Source organism: Mustelus asterias, chromosome 19, assembly GCF_964213995.1.
Source record: "Mustelus asterias chromosome 19, sMusAst1.hap1.1, whole genome shotgun sequence".
Taxonomy (NCBI): Eukaryota; Metazoa; Chordata; class Chondrichthyes; order Carcharhiniformes; family Triakidae; genus Mustelus; species Mustelus asterias.
Window position 1 is genome coordinate 73,095,362 of NC_135819.1, and position 21,890 is coordinate 73,117,251.

At 41.2% G+C, this 21,890-nt stretch overlaps 1 protein-coding gene across 4 annotated transcripts in view; it reads left to right on the plus strand.

The window, feature by feature from the left end:
* Positions 1-21,890, plus strand: part of usp6nl (USP6 N-terminal like) — a 211,268-nt gene that overhangs the window by 135,003 nt on the left and 54,375 nt on the right. For all 4 annotated transcript variants that reach the window (XM_078235858.1, XM_078235859.1, XM_078235857.1 and 1 more), the window contains 2 exons: positions 13,839-13,887; positions 18,063-18,183. In XM_078235858.1, coding sequence (XP_078091984.1) covers positions 13,839-13,887; positions 18,063-18,183 — 170 coding nt within the window. The remainder of the gene's footprint in view (positions 1-13,838; positions 13,888-18,062; positions 18,184-21,890) is intronic.

Below are 21,890 nucleotides of genomic sequence, written 5' to 3' on the forward strand. Positions count from 1 at the left end.
CATCACACAAACCAGCCTCCCATCCATTGACTCTGTCTACACTTCCCGCTGCCTCAGCAAAGCAGCCAGCACAATTAAGGACCCACGCACCCCGTGCATTCTCTCTTCCACCTTCTTCCTTCGGGAAAACGATACAAAAGTCTGAGGTTACGTACCAACCGACTCAAGAACAGCTTCCCAAAGTAACAAAAGAAAGTCCAGAAATGGGACAAGAAGCTCATCTTAGGAAGACCATTAAGTTAAAGGAACAAAGAATAAGAAGTTGAACAAGTCCTGTTCAGTAGAATTCAAGTAAAATGCAAAGAAAGTGCTCTGAGTTAGAGACACTTGCAAGAACCAGATTTAAAGTGAGAAACCAGGCATCTGAGGTAAATCAAATGTTTGGTGACATCTTAATACAGCCTGTCAAGCAGTTGTGTTCTGTTGACATTGTTGGGTACCTGAGAGATCGTGTAGAAGCTTGAATGCATGTGGTAGTCAGAACTACTTAAAGGAGAGATTGAAATCCTGGAAGTGAAGGCATCAGTGAACAGATGTTTAGGAGAAGATTCTAAGGTGTGTTTTTTTTCATGAGTGGAGTTTGGAGACATTGTGTAGAAGTCAGAGTTCCAATGAGACCAGTTGGCTCACAGTATGATGACATCTGTGGCTGAGTGGACTTGCACTTTTGGGGCCCCACACACTGCCTGATTTCTGAGGTCCCTGGTGATGTTTTTCTCCATTGCCTGCTGATAGGTTCATTTGAATTGAACTGATCAGCAAATTCAGAGGTACCAGACTCTGTCGCTCCCACAGCCATCCCTCAGTTTGCACCCCCAACTCCCATTGACTGGTGCCCTGTACTGCAGCACTGTGCGTTTTATGGAAAGTCCACTTCTGATTTGTTGAGAAATCCACCAATGATATTTTGGGTGGAACCTACCACTTGGATTCAGTGTGTGGTGTGTCTGACCACATTTCGTCTATTGGTTTACTATTTATTGAGAACATTATAGTATAAGATATTTTGTAACTTGTGTTAATCTTAAAAATCTGTGTTTTTCTGAGAAGGTATTGGTCGAGTGAAGGAGTAGTCAATTATAGATAATCTTGTTTAATAAATGTTTTGTTCTTTAGTTAAAAGTTAATTGGCAGTCTTGTGGCTCTATTCATCCACGTCTCAAAATTAAAAGTAAAAGTTACATTCTATTTATTGAGCCAGGATTCCGCTTTGCGACCTGACTGTCCAGTAATAACATCAGCTGGGATCTTAACATAAGGATAGGAGGATGCTTAAGTAGAACATAAATGCAAGCATAGACAAGTTGGATCGGACAACCTATTTTTATGCTTTATGTAATTCAATGTAATAAAAAACAGTTTCTGCTCATGTCACTTCAACTCTAATAAAAGCTCAGTGGAGATAGATAGGTTCTTGATTAATAAAGGGATCAGGGGTTATGGGGAAAAGGCAGGAGAATGGGGATGAGAAAAATATCAGCCATGATTGAATGACGGAGCAGACTCTATGGGCCTGGTGGCCTAATTCTGCTCCTATGTCTTATGGTCAATTCTGAACAAACTTCTTGTGAAGGAAATTTTCCTCTGATTATGATAGGTGATTGGTTTGAATCCACACGGTTTGAAGATTGTAAGTTTATCGCGTTTGAAATTTTCTTCTGCCATGGTAATTGGAAATAAGTTGTCCCAAAAAGGTGCCTTTCTGTATGTTCTAGTAATTATATTTGGGAACCTGATCCTAGATCCAAGAAATCTGTAGCAGATACTACTTTGATAATTGGTTTCAAATGAGCTCATTCGACCTTGGGACTTGGGAACAGGAATGCCATTCAATACTTTGAGCTTGCTCTGCCATTCAGTATGATCATGGCTGATCTCGTTGTGGCCTCAGCTGCAACTTCCTGTCTGCCCTTGCAATAACCTTCAACTCTTTTTGCTTTTGCTTGTCTATCAGAAATCTATCTAACTACTTTCTGAGGGAGAGAATTCCACAGACTGATGACCCCTGAGAGAGTAAAATTCTCCCCAACTCTCTTAAAAGGTAGACCTCTTATTCTTCCAAAATATGTTTCCTAGTTTTAGTTTCCCTCACAAGGAGCCATTCACTGAGTGTCTGCCTTATCAAGGTCTCCAGATTTTGTGTGTTTCTGGGCTGTTACTGGGTAAAAACCTCTCCACTTCAAAACATTTTTGTGTGCGATGACCATTTGCTAGTCTTGACCCTACTTGTGTTTGAATGCTTCCTGTGGAATGATCTGTCTCTCGGTTCATGTTCTAATTAAGGATGGCGGGCACAGAAACAGGAGGCTCAGTGGAAGGGCCAGTAGGACTGGACAGTCAGCAGCATTGTTGAGGCAGATGGGAAAACACTCAGATTTAATAATAAAAATGAAGTTCTGGAGCCACCAATGTGGGGGAGGTATCTGTTGGGCAAAAATGCTTCTGGCTGTGGTTGTGCCTGTTTGAACCTTGCACTTATTTGATCATGTCATGGACAGCAGCTTCTGCTGTCCCTCTGATCTACCGCCATGAGGCTGCTACTGATGGGTTGCCGACACAGAGTATGGTCTACATGCCTTCCAGACGATTGAATTGCTGCACACTATTAAGGGCTATTTACCATTTTACATTTCAGCAACTTTGAAACCAAAAGCAATTGGCTTTTTAATCTGTTACTTTGACTCACTAGTAATATTTATCCACCATCTTTGTTTGAGAGGATTTTTTTTCAGTATATATAGGTTCAATTCTTTCTTGAGATGGGCATCGCTGGCAACTCCAGCATTTGTTACCCATTCCTAATTGCCCTTGAACTGAGTCACCTGCTAGGCCATTTCAGAGGGTACTTAAGACTCAACCACATTGCTGTGTGTCTGGAGTCAGATGTAGGCCGCACCAGATAAGGACCGCAGATTTCCTTCTCTAAAAGGACATGAGTGAACCAAATAGGTTTTTACAGCAATTGATAATGCCTTCACTGATACCATTAGACTTTTAATTCCAGATTTTATTTATTGAATTCAAATTCCACTATCTGCCTTGGTAGGATTTGAACCGGGGCGACAGAGCATACCCTGGGTCTCGGGATTATTAGTCCTGTGACATGACCAATAGGTCACAACCAACCTTCTCCCCTATGTCATGGAATTCGACAGGAGTCAGTAGTGACATTTGCTCTTCCTGATATATTAATAACCTCAGCGTGCAGGGAATAATATCGAAATATGCGGCTGACAAAAAATTTGGAAGCATTGTAAACTGTGATGAGAGCGATATAGAGTTTCAAACGGACATAAGCAAGTTAGTGGGATGGATGGATAGGTAGCAAATGAAGTTAAATGCCGAGAAATGTAAAGTGATTTAATTTGGTAGGACGAACATAGTTTAAAATAAAGCGTACAATTCTAAAAAGGGTGCAGGAGCTGAGTGACCTGGGTGTCTATGTGCAGAAGTCATTATACGTGGCAGGGCAGCTTGAAAGAGCAGTTAATAAAGCATACACTATTCTAGGTTTTATGAATAGGAGCATAGTGTAAAAGAGCAAGGAGGTTATGTCGAGTTTGTAAAAGACATTGATTGACCTCAGCTGGAGTACTGCGTGCAGTTCTGGGTGCTGCATTTTAGCAAAGATATAAAGATATTGGAGGGAGTGCAGAAGAGGTTCTACGAAAATGATTCCTGGGATGAATAACTTCAATTATGAAGATAGATTGGGGAAGTTGGGATCTATTCCTTGGAGAAAAGAAGACCAAGAGAAGATCTAACAGAAGTATTCAATATTATGAGGAGCTTGGCCGGGGTTGTTAGGGAGAACTGTTTGCATTGATGGAATTAGCAAGAGCCAGAGGTCACCGATTTAAGGCATTTGGGGGAAAAAGAAGCAAACGTGATATGAGAATAAACTTTTTCACGTAATGAATAGTTCGGTACTGGAATGCAGTGCCTGGGAGTGTAGTGGAGATAGGTTCTATCAAGGCATTCAAGAGGGGATTAAATGATTATTTAAAAAGTACAATGTGCAGCGTAATGGGATAAAGACAGGAGAATGGCACGAGGTGAAATCCTCATTCAGGCAGCTAATGCAGACACGAGGGGCCAAATGACCTCTCCTGTCCTGTGATTCAATTCCATGTTGACAGAGGGCTCTAAGCTGCATCAGAAAAATGTTTTGCGTATCAAAATCATTAGATTATTTGACTTAAACTGTTGAGTAAACAAGAAATTAATAATTGAATCCAGTAACCAAAGTTTGTTCAAAGGGAGAGAAAACAACAGTCATGAATGGTGATGGACAATTGAATAACTGACTGGAGGAACAGACTCCAAAAACATGGGGGAGGCCAGCATGTCAGTGGAGAGACAAGGCTGAAGCATTTGCAAGCATCTTCAACCTGAAGTGTTGTGTTTGATCCATCGTTGTCTCCTCCTGAGGTTCTCGATGTGGATTGTCTTCAGACAATTTGATTCACTCTACGCAGAATCAAGAAATGGCTGAAGTCACCAGATACAGCAAGGCTATGTTGGCTGTATTACTGAAAACGTCAGCTCCAAATTTGACCGCACCTTTAGTTCCAGTATAACTAGAACTGTGGCATCTATCTGACAATGTGGAAGATTGCCCAAGTGTGCCCTCTCCAGAAAAAGCAGGACAAATCCAATTCCGACAATTATTAGTCTCATCAGCCTACTCTCCATCATTAGAGAACTGCTAGAAGATGTTATCGACAATGCTATCAAGCGGTACAAAGCATAGAATCCATACAATGCAGAAGGAGGCCATATGGCTCATCGAGTCTGTACTGGCTCTGAAAGAGCATCTTATCCAAGCCCAACCATCCTGCCCCATCACTGTAACCCCGCACATTTACTATGACTAATTCACCTAACCTGCACATCTTTGGACTGTGGGAGGAAACCGGAGCACCCGGAGGAAACCCATACACACATGGGGAGAATGACTGTGGAGTTTGCACAGACACCCAAGGCCAGAATAGAATCCAGGTCCCTGGCCTTGTGAGGCAGCAGTGCTGACCACTGGTGTTCCTCGGGGTAGTATCCTTCCCTAAAACATCAGAGAAGAAGTGGACATGTTTGCTCATGATTGCAATGTTCTGGACTGCTCACATCTCGTCAGATACCCGAGCAACCTGTACTCAACTGACTCGGACATCATTTGGGCTTTGGCTGATAAGTAATGAGTGGCGTTCGCGCTGCGCAAGTCCCAGCTAATAAACTGAGTGGAGTCATCTAACCATGGCTCCTGACATTCAACTGCATTGCCATCAATGAATCACCTACAATCAACATCCTGGCATTACCATTGAGGAGAAACTTAACCGGACCAGCCATAGAAATATTTGCCACAAGAGTAGATCAGAGGCTGGGAACTCTGTGACCATTAGCTACCCTTTTGACTCCCCAAAGCCTGTCCACCTCTGCAAAGCAGAAATTTGGACCGTGATGGAACGCACTCCATTTGCTTGGATGAGTTCAGCATCAACAAGATTTCAAGAAGCTCAGCACCATCCAAGTCAAAGCAGTCCACTTGATTTGAGCCCCATCCAAAACATTAAAAGCATTCACCTAGTCACACACTGTTTTCACTTGGAACCATGTCAACGTTTTTCATTGCTGGGTCAAAATCCAGGATTAGATTGATGTACCCACACCATGTAGAATGCAGTGGTTCAAGAAGGCTGCACTCTTTTGAGGACAATTAGGGAAGGGCAATAAGATGCTCATATGGCAAGAATGAATAAAAATGCATGTGTATGTGTACTGTCATGTAATGCAATGTCCCTAGGCACTGCACATGAATGTTGTCAAACAACAATTGACACTGTGTTACATAGGGCAATTCACAACAGATGACCAAAGGTTTGGTTGAAGAAGAGGAAATGGAGAGAAAACGCTAGGGAGGGAATTCCAGAGCTTGAGGCTTGGGGAGGAGCTGAAGCCACAGTGCGTATCTGTCCACAGTGGGCACTATTAAAATCAAGGCTGTGCAGTGATCTTGAAGAATTCTGGGGATGAAAGATGTTTGAGGTAGGGAGGGATTAAGTTGTGGTGCAACCTGAAAGCCACAATGAGAATTTCAAAATGGATGTGTTGCTGAATGAAGAAATGGTGTAGATCAATGGACAGGGATAATGGGTGAACAGACCTAACGCGAGTTAGCATACAGCAGTTTTGGATGAGCACAAATTTAAGCAGGGAAGAAATTGGAGACCAGCAGAAGAGAATTGGGATAGCCAAGTGTAAAGGTAGTGAAGGAATGGATAAGGATTTCAGAAGGAGATGAGTTCAAGTGGGGAGTTGGATGCTGCTATGGAAGTGGAAGCAGGTGATCTTAGTAATGGAGCAGACGTGGTCAGAAGCCCACCTTGAAGTTGGATACAACTGGCTGCAACCAGTCTCGTTCCACCTCAGAATTGGTAGAAAAGGAATCAAGTTAGTGGCTAGGGAATTGTGTTGTAATGGATACCAAAGACAATGGCTTTGATCTTCCCAGTATTTAGTCGGAAGAAATGTTTGCTCATCCAATACTGGATGTTGGATAAGTATCTTGACAAATTGGAGTCAGTGAAGGATCAAGAGGTGGTGTTGAGGTAGAGCTAGGTATTATCAGCAGAAGTATGTAACCTGATGTGCTTTCAGATAATTCTGCCAAGGGAAAGCATGTACCTGAGAAATGGGATAGGGGCAAGGATTGACCTTTGGGGGATTCCAAAGGTAACTGGGCTAAAGTGAGAGGAGAAGCTATTGCAGATGTTTCTTTGGTAACAACTGGAATGAGATGAGGGCAACCCCACTCGGATAGATGATGGGGAGGCATTGGAGGAGGATGTGTGGTCCACATGTCAGTGATTCCAGAGAGGCCTAGAAGGATGCATGGATATGTTGTAATGTGTCCTTATGAATTATTTCTTGGAATTGGGTATGTTTAATTGAAATGCAAGCTCTTAAGTAGCTGTCTATTCCTGTTTTTTGCTTGATTTTTTTTATGGATGAATGAATTTTGTGAAACGTATGCTTCATTCAGATTGAAGGCTTCCATTACTTGCCATTCTTAAGATTAAGCTTGTGTTTTTTGACAAAAAGTTAAAAAGTAGTTTTAAATGACCACTTTGAGGAAAACCTGGCAACCTTTGTTTTTATTGAAAAGATTGACATTTCGCTTTTGCAGCTCATGCAGATTTGCTCCATTGTTAAAACGTTAGTAACTAGTTTGAATCCTCCTGTCACTTATGTAATTTGACATGCTGAATATTATAAATTCCTGCATTACATGAGATAAAGGATTGACACATTTGGTAGACTTTTGGGTTGACATTCAAAAAAACTTGGCTTCAGATTAAAATGGTTGCTTCATGCTTGCTATCATGTAACTTTCAATGTCATAGTTGTATTCCATTTAGTGTTACTTATTTTTTAATACAATATTTGGAAAAGGATCAAATCTTTTTTTCGGTAGTTTAGTTTTGATACAATGACATTGTCTGTTATTTTAAGGTACGCATTTAGTGGACTTCTGGGTTGACATTTGAGACATTGGAACCCATGACATTTCATGGCATTGGGTACAAAATAAAGATTAAAGAATTGGATAAAAGGGAACTGATGAGGGTTCAGCTGCTCTGAGTGTTTTTGATATGTGAATTATCTTAGTAGCCGGGTAAACTGATACTTAAGTGAAAAAGGAGTTCAATGTGGAGTCATAAAAATACATGTCACACTTGCATGCTAAAAGCATGACTTCTAAGACAAGTTGTTTAGATAGCATAAGAACAAAAGGGATAAAGAATGTATCAGTTCTGTACTGTCATTAGAAGCAGTGCTGGTGACAACTAAGATCGTAGCCATACCCAGCTGAAAACTGAAGCTTTCCCAAAAACAGGCCTCTGGGCTGAGAAGCTGCCGTTTTGAAACTCAAATATTCTATGCAGAGCCAGGAGAAGGGTTTCAAAAGACACAAATTGTGTATGGTAATTATTTGCTGAATTTGGCTCATGGAGTTACACTTTGTGATGTTGTTTTGGGGAAAGGGACATTCTCATAGTTTAGGAATGTAGGAATGTTTGTGTGCGTGCATGCTATAGGTAAGTGTGTTATGTACTGTGGCCTTTCTTGTGTTTATGGTTTAATAAACCTTCTCATATTTAAATGATTACAAGGCTAGACATTTCCTCACTGGTTTGCAAATCATACTTCTCATTGTACTAACTTGCAAAATATACAATTGACAACTGGTGTTTCAAGTTATCCTTCTGGGATTTGGGATATCGTCATATTTAACATTAGCGGCATTCTTAACAGCATCAGCAGAAGTGACCACCACACAATCCTTGTGAGAACAAAATCCTGTCTTCACATTCGGGATAGTCTCTATCATGTTGGGTGGCATTACCACCATGCTAAATAGACTTGGACTGACAAGTGCCAAGTAACATTGGTGCCACACAAGTGCCAGGCAATGACCATCTCCAACAAGAGAGAATCTAACCATTGGCCCTGCCTTTGGTAATCTCGGCCCCAAGCTCTGAAATTCTCTCTCTGCCTCTCTACTACATTTTCCTATTTTTGGACACTCCTTAAAACCTAATTAAGCTTCTCATCATATGACCTAATATTTCCTTTGTGACTGATGTCATGTTTTGTTTTCTAATGCTCCTGTGAAGTGATTTGAGATGTTTTATTACACACAAACATTGAAACTAGGAGCAGGAGTAGGCCATTCGGCTGTATGAGCCAGCTCCACATTCATTGATCATGGCTGATCCTCTGTCTCAATCCCATATTCTCCTTGATACTATTAAAATCTTTTTTATAAATCTATCTTTTGAATTAATTCAGTGACTTGGCTTCCACAGCCTTCTGTGGCAGAGAATTCCATAGGTTCATTACTCTGAGTGAATACATTTTTCCTCATCTTTGTCCTAAATGGACTACCCCGTATCCTGCAGCCCTGTTAGAATTTTATACATTTATATCAGATCTCCTCTTATCATTCCAAACTCTAAGGCAGGGGTTCCCAAAGGGTGCGGCGCGCCACACTGGTTCGACGAGAGAGGATGGCAAGTGTGGGGGAAGATTCAAGGACAATCAAAGAAACATTTAAACATGGATAGATATTTTTCCAAAGTGAGAACAAGAGCATCAAGTGATGCTGAGGACGATCTGAGTCCACGTTGTGATCCAGAATCGCCGTTCGAACAGAGTGCTGAAGAAGAGTCGTTTAATTCTACACCAGTAGCAGGCCCAAGCAAACCTCCAAAAAAGAAAGTTTGTCGACAATATATGGATAGCTGTCTGAGTCTCGGTTTCACATGGACTGGAGATGAAAACGTACCTCGGCCTATGTGTTTGATCTGTGGTGAGAAGCTTTCCAATTCCAATATGGTCCCAAGCAAGATGAAAAGACATCTGTTGTCAAAACATGGAAATCTGGCAAACAAGGATGTTCAATATTTTGAAAGGCTTTTGGAACAGCAGAAATGCCAACAATCATATTTTGAAAAACGAATGACAGTCTCAGATAAGATGCAGATTGTATCTTGCCAAGTGGCTGAATTGATTGCTCAACAGACAAAACCACAGACAATAGCTGAAAAATTGATTCAGCCTGCCTGCAGCTTGATTGTGAAAACTTTGGTGATGATGCTGAGCGAGAAGTTATGGAAATTCCTTTGTCTGATAATACAATTCGCAGAAGAATAGTGATATGTCAGCTAATATTGAGAAGAGAGTTTCCAAAAGTATGAAGAATTCTAAATTTGCCATTCAAGTTGATGAATCGACCGACATTAGTGGAAAAGCACAGTTGCTTGCCTATATCAGATTCATTCACAATGACGAAATAATCACACAGTTTCTATTTTGCAAGGAACTTGGAAAACGTACCAGAGGACAAGATATTTTCCAAACCTTTGAGCATTTGGAAAAATTTGAGATTTCATGGGATTCTTGTATTGGAATTTGTACGGATGGAGCGTCATGTATGATAGGGAATGTGAGAGGCTTGGCGGCACTCATCAAACAGAAAAATCCAGATGTAATATCAACTCACTGTTTTTTACACAGAGAGGCATTAATCACCAAGACCCTTGTAGCTGATTTGGAGTTGGTTCTAGATCAAACTGTGCGCATTGTGAACTTCATCAAAGCAAAACCACTAAAGGCGCGGTTATTTGCTCAACTCTGCAAAGACATGGGATCAAAACATCAATGCCTAATTCTGCACTTGGAGGTTCGCTGGATGTCCTGCGGAAAAGTTTTAAATCGGGTGTTGGAACTGAAGAACGAATTAAGAGAATTTTTGGAACAAGAAGGGAACCCATTGCACCACCAACTGGATGACAATGATTGCTGTGCAAAGCTGGCATATTTGGCCGATATTTTTTCCCGGTTGAATGTGCTCAATGCCAGTATGCAAGGCCACGATGACCATATCCTCACAACTACAGACAAACTAACTGCATTCAAAAAAAAGCTTCAGCTCTGGCTCGGAAGAGCGATGCAACATAACCTCAATGTTCCCACTGGTAAAAAGTTTTAAAACGAACAATGAATTGTACGGCCTCATACAGGAACATCTTCCAACACGGTAGCACAGTGGTTAGCACTGCTGCTTCACAGCTCCAGGGACCTGGGTTCGATTCCCGGCTTGGGTCACTGTCTGTGTGGAGTTTGCACATTCTCCTCGTGTCTGCGTGGGTTTCCTCCGGGTGCTCCGGTTTCCTCCCACAGTCCAAAGATATGCGGGTTAGGTTGATTGGCCACACTAAAAATTGCCCTTAGTGTCCTGAGATGCGTAGGTTAGAGGGATTAGTGGGTAAATATGTAGGGATGTGGGGGTAGGGCCTGGGTGGGATTGTGGTCGGTGCAGACTCGATGGGCCGAATGGCCTCTTTCTGTACTGTAGGGTTTCTTTCTATTACTGGTAGAAAAGATTGATCATTACTTCCCGGTAAATTCAACTGGGTTAGAGACCCCTTTGCGAATTCCAGCTGTTCAGGTCTGACATTGGATGAGGAGGAGGAAATGGCCTGCATTTCGAGTGATCGCACCTTGAAAATGAAACACAGGAGCATGCCACTGGACTCTTTTTGGATATACAACCAGAAACAGTATCCACGCATCTCTTCAAGAGCATTAGCTATTCTTCCACAGTTCTTCACGACATATTGTTGTGAACAGGGATTTTCAGCTCTGACAAATATCAAAAACCCGAAAAGAGAAAGGCTTCTTTGTGTTGATGAGGAGATGAGAGTTTGTTTGTCTCAAATTAGACCAAATATAAATGAGATTACCCGACAAAAACAAGCTCACACCTCTCATTGAGTTTGTATACTTACTTAAGGTTACATATGTAAGAGGCTTGTCAATAAGTATATTTTGGGAATGAATCATGTTTTTATGTAGCTGCATTGTTTTATACTTTCTGGATGTCCCATGATCATATTATAAAGTAGTTGTGTTCTATGTTATGAATCAAGTACTGCCAGGAGTTGTTTTTTTTTTGTTTTTGAATGTATTTCTTATCAATAAAAAATTTGGTGTGGTGCGAGCAAAGTTTTATTCCGAAAGTGCGGCCCAGTGAAAAAAGTTTGGGAACCTCTGCTCTAAGGAATACAGGTCCAGTCGAACCAAGTTCTCCTCATAAGAAAGTTCTGCCCACCCCAGTAATCGCCTATTGAACCTTCACTGCACTCCCTCCATAGCAAGTATATTCTTTCTTGGGTAGGGAGACAAAAACTGCACGCAGTACGCTACGTGTGGTCTCACCAAGGTCCTGTAGAACTGCAATAAGACATCCCGACTTGTAAACTACATTTGAGGCTCTATCTAAATGTAAGTTGTTAAAATTGCAACTGAAATTTGATGTAATATATTCCCTAATTTTTAAACATCTTAAATATCTGCCATTGTGAACATGTGTTTTTGTGCTACATCTATTACAGCACAATGTTGCATCATGAAAGCTTTTGTTTCATCTCTGCTGCCCTCCACCCTATCACAGACCTTCCCTTCATTACTCGCTGCCCCTTCCCATTGGCTTTAAAACTGTTACATTTCTACCGATCTTCAATTCTGATGAACGGTTATCATTGTTAAGTGTTTCTCTCCACCAATGCTGTCGACCCTGCAGAGTATTTCCAGCATTTTTGTTTTTATTTCTAATTCCCAACATCCACAGTATTTTGCTTTTTGTTCTAGCTATTCTGTAATGATAGCACATATGAATTCAGATTCTAGAGTTTGTTTAATATGCCATAACAGGAGTTACAGGATTACAGAGTACTGGGCTAATGGCAAGATACTTGGTAGTGTGGATGAACAGAGAGATCTCGGTGTCCATGTGCATAGATCCCTGAAAGTTGGCACCCAGGTTGATAGGGTTGTTAAGAAGGCGCACGGAGTGTTAGCTTTTATTGGTAGAAGGATTGAGTTTTGGAGCCAGGAGGTCATGTTGCAGCTGTACAAAACTCTGGTGCGGCCTCATTTGGAGTATTGCGTACAGTTCTGGTCATAAGAACATAAGAAATAGGAGCAGGAATAGGCCATCTAGCCCCTCAAGCCTGCTCCGCCATTCAATAAGATCATGGCTGATCTGATAGTGGGTTCAGTTCCACTTACCCGCCTGCTCCACATAACCCTTAATGGTCGCCGCATTATAGGAAGGATGTGGAAGCATTGGAAAGGGTGCAGAGGAGATTTACTATGATGTTGCCTGGTATGGTGGGAAGGTCTTATGAGGAAAGGCTGAGGGACTTGAGGTTGTTTTCGTTAGAGAGAAGAAGGTTAAGAGGTGACTTAATAGAGGCATGCAAGATGATCAGAGGATTAGACAGGGTGGATAGTGAGAGCCTTTTTCCTCGGATGGTGATAGCTAACACGAGGGGACATAGCTTTAAATTGAGGTGTGATAGATATAGGACAGATGTCAGAGGTAGGTTCTTTACTCAGAGAGTAGTAAGGGCGTGGAATGTCCTGCCTGCAACAGTAGTGGATTCGTCAACATTAAGGGCATTTAAATGGTCATTGGATAAACATATGGATGATATTGGAATAGTGTAGGTTAGATGGGCTTTAAATTGGTTTCACTGGTCGGCGCAACATCGAGGGCCTGTACTGCGCTGTAATGTTCTATGTTCTATAATTGGTGGTTAATAATATTATGCCCGCAAACTAGTGTTTTTTTGGAGTTGCTGGACATTTTAGGACCCATAAAAGAGTACTTTATGCAGCTAATAAAGGCATAATCACTACCTAATTGTGGGAGTGAAGCCAAGTAGCAGTAGAGTCAAAGAAGCAGAATGGCAGGAAGAAATGATGGAAGCCGTACTGTAAATATATCGTCCAAAACTGAACTGAAGCTTTCAGAAGGTTAATTTGGTAACTGATAGTCAGCAACCAGGAGAGACCATAAATTTGTGGGTGAATGTTAAGATAGGCCTGATGGATCTTCCTCATTGTAACTGTCCTTTGCAATATATGTCAATTGCTAAGGTTCAAGAAAAATAGCCATCAGGACAGGAACCTTCAGTTGCAAGGTAATGGCTTCCTTTAATCCTGTGTGAGACACAGTTAAAGTTATGAAATCTGCTTGTTCTTTTGAAATGACCCATGAATGTCTTTCTTGCAAGTGTCCAGGATACTATTTTGCTGAGCTTTTCAGCCACTGGCACATGTGTAAATGGAGCATTTGCATTCCTGAAAACACCCCGAACTCTAGATCTTGCTTTCAGATTTAAGGAAGTTGTCTGAGTAAATATGTAAATATTAATATGGCATGGGTCAAAATTGAAAGGTAATTTTTTTGCATTTCTCTTCTACAGGCAACAAGCTTTGTTCCATGTTTTAGCTGCTTACTCCATGTATAACACGGTATGTTTTTTATTGTCAGTATTTTGAGCTGGTTGTTCTAATTGTCATTCTATAAGATTGTAATTTTTTTTCAAAATGAAAGTTATTAGTGATTGATTTCAAGAATGTCACTTCTAACCAAGTAATTGTTGAAACTCTTTTGAATGGGGTCATGGTTTTGGGGAGGGGAAATTCAGTGTGAAGGATATCTGAAGGAAAATGTCAGGGAAATTTTTTTGTTCAGTGTCTTCCCCTTTTTTGAAGAATTTAACAGTGCTAGGAGAATATTCATTGTGGGCATAAAATTCATCAGATGCTCTTTGGTAATCGTACATCAAAGCATGCTACGAGTGATTGTTTTGTGGAGTGAAAATTAGATTATATTTTCTGGAGTTTGATCAGCTTCATCCAATAACTTTGTAAATATTTAGTCAGTGAACTTGAGCGAAGTACTTGCAGCACAGAAACATGCTTCTCATCCTTACAGATCCATGCTGGTGTTTATATTCTGCATGAGCCTATCCCTTACTCCCCTGACTCTGACAAATCCTGCTTTTCTCGCCATCATGTGCTTAAGTAGCTTTCCCCGAAATGCATGTAAATGACTTGTTTCAACCAGTCCACGTTGGGTGTCTTGCATATCGTAACTACTGTCTAAGTGACAACATTCCTCCTGAATTCCCTGTTCAATCGATTAGAAACTATCTTATATTTATGGCCTCAATTCTGGGCTCTTTTTTGTGAAAGGAAGCACAGCTCTACGTCTCTCCTTGCAAACTCTTTTCATAATTTAGAACACTTTTATCCGTTCACCCCATCTGTTTTCTATAGAAAAGAACCCCAGCCTGGCCAATATTTCACATCTTATCATAGAATCACTACAGTACAGAAAGAGGCCATTCGGCCCATCGAGTCTGCACCGACCACAATCCCACCCAGACCCTACCCCCATATCCCTACATATTTACCCACTAATCCCTCTAACCTATGCATCTCAGGACACTAAGGGCAATTTTTCGCATGGCCAATCAACCTAACCCGCACATCTTTGGACTGGTGTATCTTCTCTGGTGTATGAATCCTTTCTTATAAACGGACTGTTCACACTTGTCTAACCAAGGTTTTACACAAGTTTAACATAACTTCTTTGCTTTAGAGTTCTGTCCCTCCTTCTAGAAATGAACCCAGTGCTTTGTTCTTTTTTTGGCCTTATTAACCCATGAGACTACCTTTAGTAATTCATGTATCTGTACCTCCAGATTCTTCTGTTCTTTTTCCTCTATTTAGATTGTTATCCAAGGAGTTTGTGACCTCTATATTCTTCTTACCAAAATGTTTTACCTCACACACCCTTAAGTTGAAGTTTATTTGCAATCACATGCTCATTCTGCAAGCTTATTCATGGCCTAGAACTTCTGATTTCCGGGCAACAGGGGAGTCATACCTGGGAGGTACCCTGAAGGTGCACTGAGGGATCACCCCACCCCCCCAGCCCCTGTGCAAGGAATGGCACATTCCCAATAAAACTGAGACATCAGATGGTCCAGGCACCTGTAGCAGAATAGTTAACCAGGGCAAATTGACAGGATTAAAACCACTTGTAATTCCTGAGTAATTGCTACTACCCTCCCAACTCACCCCCCCTGGATTACCCCATGTTATCGACCAAACCCCCCATCCCCAACTATCCTCAATTTTCCCCTCTCCCCCAGACCACCCAATCCCCCAAGTACCCAACCTGTAACTGCCCTCCTGACGACTCCAAACCCTCACCCACTTAGTACACATACCTGCCTTCCCCCTGCCTTCGCAAAGTGGCTGGAATGTTTAAACTTAGTTTACAGTAATGAGTGCTATAAAAAGGGAATGTGGCTTCATTTCCCCTGATGCCGCTGCCTTGCACTGGAAGGAGTCCAGAGCTGTCGCGCTGCACTTTTATCAGCAGACTTGTGTCGGAAGCCCTTGTGGGAAATGTGCAGCTCCAGATTAAGTAAGTGAAAAGGAGCAGAGTGGCAATCTGGCTGTGATTACCATTTCACAGAAGTTCTTGCCCAATATCTTCCTGTTATTTGTTGCAATCTTCCCTGCACCCTGCATTTTGGTGTCATTTTTAAATGTTAAAATTGTGCTCCTGATTTATGAGTCTCCATTATTTACCTAAATGCTGTACAGCAATGATCCCAACAGTCCTTGTGGAATTGCTATTTCTCACCATTTGCCAATCTCCTAACTATTTTTAACTGCTACTCTCTTTTGCTGTTCATTTTGCTCCTTGTCTCCCGATTCCCCATGTTTTGACCTGGTTGTAAGTCCTTATCAAAAGATTTTTGTAAATCAAACATGTTATGTCTACGGCACTAGTCATTACTTTTTCTGTAACTGCAAATAAATCAAGTTTGGCCAAGCTCAGTTTTCCCTTTTGGAATCAAGCTGACTGCTCTGATGTTTGCCATTTCTTGGTTTATGTATTATATCTTTCTACCACCTACAAGGCCAAGGATTTGTTCTATCCTTTTTTATATATATGAATCATATTAGTTGTCCCCCGATTTACTCTTACTATTCCCTTTTCTAGTGAACTTTTATGTTTATAGTGCCTCGAGCACCTTTTCCCTAACTGCTCTTGATATGTATAGATGCGATCCTCCGAACCAGGGATTTTATCAATTTTAATTAGTCCATCAATTATCCCAACCTTTTCTGCCTTGTACGTATTTATATCTTCTTTGATTTCTTCTTCTGTTGCACCTACCATTTGATTTGATTTATTATTGTCACATGTATTAGCATACAATAAAAAGTATTGTTTCTTGCATGCTTACACACAAAGCATATCGTTCATAGAGAAGGAAACGATAGAGTGCAGCATGTAGTGTTACAGTTATAGCTAGGGTGTAGAGAAAGATCAACTTAATGCAAGGTAGGTCCATTCAAAAATCTGGTGGCAGCAGGGAAGAAGCTGTTCTTGAGTCGCTTGGTACGTGACCTCAGACTTTTGTAACTTTTTCCCAACAGAAGAAGGTGGAGAGAGAATGTCTGGGGTCGTGGGGTCCTTAATTATGCTGGCTGTTTTGCCGAGGCAGTGGGAAGTGTAGACAGAGTCAATGGATGGGAGGCTGGTTTGCGTGATGGATTGGGCTACATTCATGACCTTTTGTAGTTCCTTGCGGTCTTGGGAAGAGCAGGAGCCATTCCAAGCTGAGATACAACCAGAAAGAAAGCTTTCTAAGGTGCATCTGTAAAAGTTAACATGTTGGTTTGCCTGGTAAATACTGAGGCAAAGTAATTAATACTGCTTTCATTTTGCTATTTTTTAATTCATTTACGGGATGTGGGTGTTATTAACTGTAAGTTTATTGTATGAATCATCTAATGACACTACTTCTGTTCTGGTGTTTATTTTATTTGTGCCTGTTAATTGCTGTACTTTTTAAATTAATTTCATTTTATAGTTTTGCTTCACTTTCCTTATTTTTTTGAATATTTTCTGATTTGTGGCGCCAATTTGGCATCTCTTCAATTGTTAAATTTCACACTGTTTGTAAATCTCTGCAGCTTAAGAAAAATGTATGTGTCTGCACTGCTACCTTTTTGCCGAGTTTCGCATTTTGACAACTGTTAACACTTCTGTAATGTCAGTTGTGGACAGTTCAGTGAGGGTGGCATGGCGGCACAGTGATTAGCACTGTTGCCTCACAGCACCAGGGATCCGAGTTCAATTCCAGCCTTGGGTGACTGCATGGAGTTGGCATGTTCTCCCGGTGGGTTTTCTCTAGAATCCTCTCACAATCAGAGATGTGCAGGTTAGGTGCATTGGTCATAGTAACTGCGCAGTGTTACAGGGATAGGCTAGGAGGGTGGCCCTGGGTAAGATGCTCTTTCAGAGAGTCGATGCAACCTTGATGGACTGAATGGCCGGCCACCTTCACTGTAGGGATTCTGTGGAAACTGCTGCATTTTCTGAAGCTCTGGTTTCAGTATAAATTGGATTTGGAAAGGAAGCTGGCAGCTGTCTTTTTTACTTTGGTTCCTTTTCCGAATGTTTATGTTTCATAAATCATTCTTAAGAATTATTTATTTCTAAATCAAACTGTATAAATTAAATATACAAGTCTCATTCGTTTCCGTAAAGGGAAATTACTAAATTCCTTATATGTCACTCTTAAACCTTTATTTTTCATTTTATTCAATTGCAGGAAGTAGGTTACTGCCAGGGAATGAGTCAGATTACTGCACTACTACTTATGTATCTGAATGAAGAGGATGCTTTCTGGGCACTTGTGAGACTCCTGTCTGATTCAAAACATAGCATGCATGGTAAGATATTTCAAGCTATGTTAATGTGAGGAAAAAAGGCTGTTGACTATTATTAGGTAAAAATGAATAACCTGTTGAGTCAATTTTGAGATTCTTGTTTGTATTGTTTGTGGTCAGTCACTCCCTATGTCTGTACATGGGTAGCACCCAGACACCATGCGTTTGCTTGTCTGTGACTGACGGGCCCTTAAATGTGTTCACCACACACTCAACAACAGGGTTAGTCTTGTGCTCAGTTTCCGCCTCATTAGGCTTCACATCTGCCAGATCATCATCTGCATTTTCTACTGTCTGAAATGTGATCTCATTACCAAATACATCTTCCTGAGTCCTCTTGGCTTTCAGAGACGTATATTTCTCAGTGCCCCTCTCTTGCCAATTTTCTATTCAACTATAATGTGTGACTGTTATTGTCTTCTGATTATAGAAAGCATTATAGTCGTTTAAAGAAAGGATAACCTTGAGGGGCAAGAACTGAATCTGTTTAGTTGGCACTGAGAAGCAAAAAGAGAATGATCATGCTATTGAGGTAATATATTGGTCTCCAAATAGTGAGAAAGAGAGCAAATGTTTAGGGAATTCAAGCAGTATAGTGTAGTGATAATAGGTGCTTTTAATTACACAAATATCGATCAAGATAACTTTAGAGTCTAGAGTAATGAAGGAAAGGAATTTAGTTGAAGTAACTTTTACTGTTTATTTATTAGTCACAAGTAGGCTTACATTAACACTGCAAAGAAGTTACTGTGAAGATCCCCTAGTTGCCACACTCTGGCGCCTGTTCGGCTACACTGAGGGAGAATTTAGCAGGCCAATTCGCCTAATCTGCACGTCTTTTGGACTGTGGGAGGAAACTGGAGCACCCGGAGGAAACCCACGCAGACACGGGGAGAACGTACAAACTCCACACGGACAGTGACCCAAGCTGGGAATCGAACCCGAGTCCCTGGCACTGAGGCAGCCGTGCTAACCACTGTGCCACCATGCTGCCAGAGCACATGATATACGCTCTAGAGAACTTCCTTGTCTGGTATGTTTTTAGTTGGTCCAACTAAGAAGAAGCATTTCTGCACCTTTTGCCGAGGGATGAGGTATATGAAGTGGCCCATATGGTTTAGATTAGTAATGGAGAAGAGCAAGTATCGATTTGAAGTAGAACTTTTGAATTGGAAGAAAGCTAACTTGAATGAGTTGAGGGGGAATCGAGTCAGGGTAAAATGAAACCAGTGACCGACAAGAAAAACTTTAGTCAAAAAAAGGGTGAACTTTAAAGGTCATGGTGGGAATTTTACCGCCCTGCCCCGCCCGCCACAGGAATTGGAACAGGCAAGGGACGGACAATGGGACGGGCTGTTGACCCCAGACAGGATTGTATGGTTTTGGGATGTGTAAGGCTGTAAAATCCTGGACCATATGTTTGAGGTACAGGTTGGGCACATTCCAAAAAGAAAGGTAAGCGAGTAAAGGCCAGAGCTTTTTGGATGATGAAGGAAATGGAGAATATGATCAAATGAAAAGGGCATGTCATTCATGTCAGATGAATTTTTCATAATTGCTAGGCCAAATACAGTAATTTGAGGAGGGAAACCGAAGAAAACGCAACTGGCAAAGAGAGAATATGAGAATAAAAATGGTAATGAACATAAAAGTAAACTGAAAAATCTTCTCTTCTCCTACCATGTAAGCAGTAAGTGTATGGTGAGAGGTAGAGTGGAGCCTACTTGAGATAATAAGCTCACTTTCCCAAAAGGTGCAGGACAAGGCTGGAATACGAATGAGTACTTTGTATCAGTGTTTACTCAGGAAGATGATGCTGACAAAGTATTAGCAGAAGTGGAGATGGTGGAGGTAATGGATGGGGTGAAAATTGATCGACAGGATACAGTGGAAATGCTGGCAATACTTAAAATGGATGTCACTGGTCCACATTGACAAAACTGGTTTTGATTCAGAAGATGGTTAATTTCAAATAAAAGCAGAAAATGCTGGCACTACTCTGTAGGTTCGGCAATATCTGTAGACAGAGAAATCAAGGTAATAGTTTAGGTCGCTGACCTGTCATCAGTTGTCTGATTATTTCTTGATCAACCTAGGTTGTTTTCGTCATTGCCCTTCAGTAAGGACATTGTTAAATTCAGCAGATGGCAGCATTCTGACAGTTAATTTCTGTGGTGACACCTGCCTCCAGCAAAAACAGGGCCATAGTATCTCATTTAAAAATCAAGACCCAGAATATTCTGTGCCAGATTTCAGGTTAATGCATCTCTTCAAAGGCGCTGTTGTGATTTATGGCATAACACTGAATGAATTTACTGAGCTGAAAACCAGTCCTGTGCATCAGTTGTACATCAGATATTGACAGCTGCCAACTTTTAAAAGTTATGTGAATAAACATTTGGCAGTTGTTGAAATTAAACGATATTGCAAATGAATGAGTTGAATAAGTTCTTCGGAATTGCAGCCGCATGGTTCTTCTTGAACATGATTTCAAATAATTTCTTGGGTGGACAGATGCCATGGACTCAGTTTTACTGAAGACCAGACGAAACTGACCTGGGTTTGGGAATTTTGATTGACTTGGTTTATTATTGTCACATGTATTGGTATACAGTGAAAAGTATTGTTTCTTGTGCGCTCTACAGGCAAAGGATATCATACATAGATAAGGAAAGGAGAGGGTGCATGATGTAGTGTTACAGTCATGGCTAGGGTGTCGAGAAAGATCAACTTAATGCAAGGAGGTCCATTCAAAAGTCTGATGGTAGCAGGGAAGAAGCTGTCCTTGAGTCGGTTGGTATGTGACCTCAGACTTTTGTATTTTTTTTCCAATGGAAGAAGGTGGAAGAGAGTATGGCCGGGGTCCGTGAGGTCATCGATTATGCTGGCTGCTTTTTGATTTGAGTTATTATTGTCACATGTATTATCATACAGCAAAAAGTATTATTTCGGACATGCTATACAGACAAAGCATACTGTTCATAGAGAGGGAAACAAGAGAGTGCAAAATGTAATGTTACCGTCATAGCTAGAATGTAGAGAAATATCAACTTAATGCGAGGTAGGTTCATTTGAAAATATGATGGCAGCAGGGAAGAAGTTGTTCTTGAGTTGGTTGCTACGTGTCCTCAGACTTTTGTACCTTTTGCCGATGGAAGAAGGTGGAAGAGAGAATTTCCGTGGTATATGGGGTCCTTAATTATGCTGGCTGCTTTTCCAAGGCAGCAGGAAGTGTATACATAGTCAATGGATGGGAGGTTGGTTTGCATGATGGACTGGGCTTTGTTCACAGCCCTTTGTAGTTTCTTGCAGTCTTGGACAGAGCAGGAGTCATACCAAGCTATGGTACAACCAGAAAGAATGCTTTCTATGGTGTGTCTGTAAAGGTTGGTGAGAGTCATAGAGGACATGCCAAATTTCCTTAGCCTCCTGAGGAAGTAGAGGTGTTGGTGGGTTTTTTTAACTATAGCATTGGCGTGGAGGGGCCAGGACAGGTTGTTGGGGATCTGGACATCTAAAAACTTGAAGTTCTCGACCATTTCCACTTCATCCCTGTTGATGTAGACAGGGGCCTGTCCTCCACTACGCTTTCTAAAGTCAATGACTATCTCCTTTGTTTTACTGACATTGAGGGAGAGATTATTGTTGTCACATCAGTTCACCGGATTCTCTATCTCTTTCCTGTATTCTGTTTCATGAGATCCGACCCA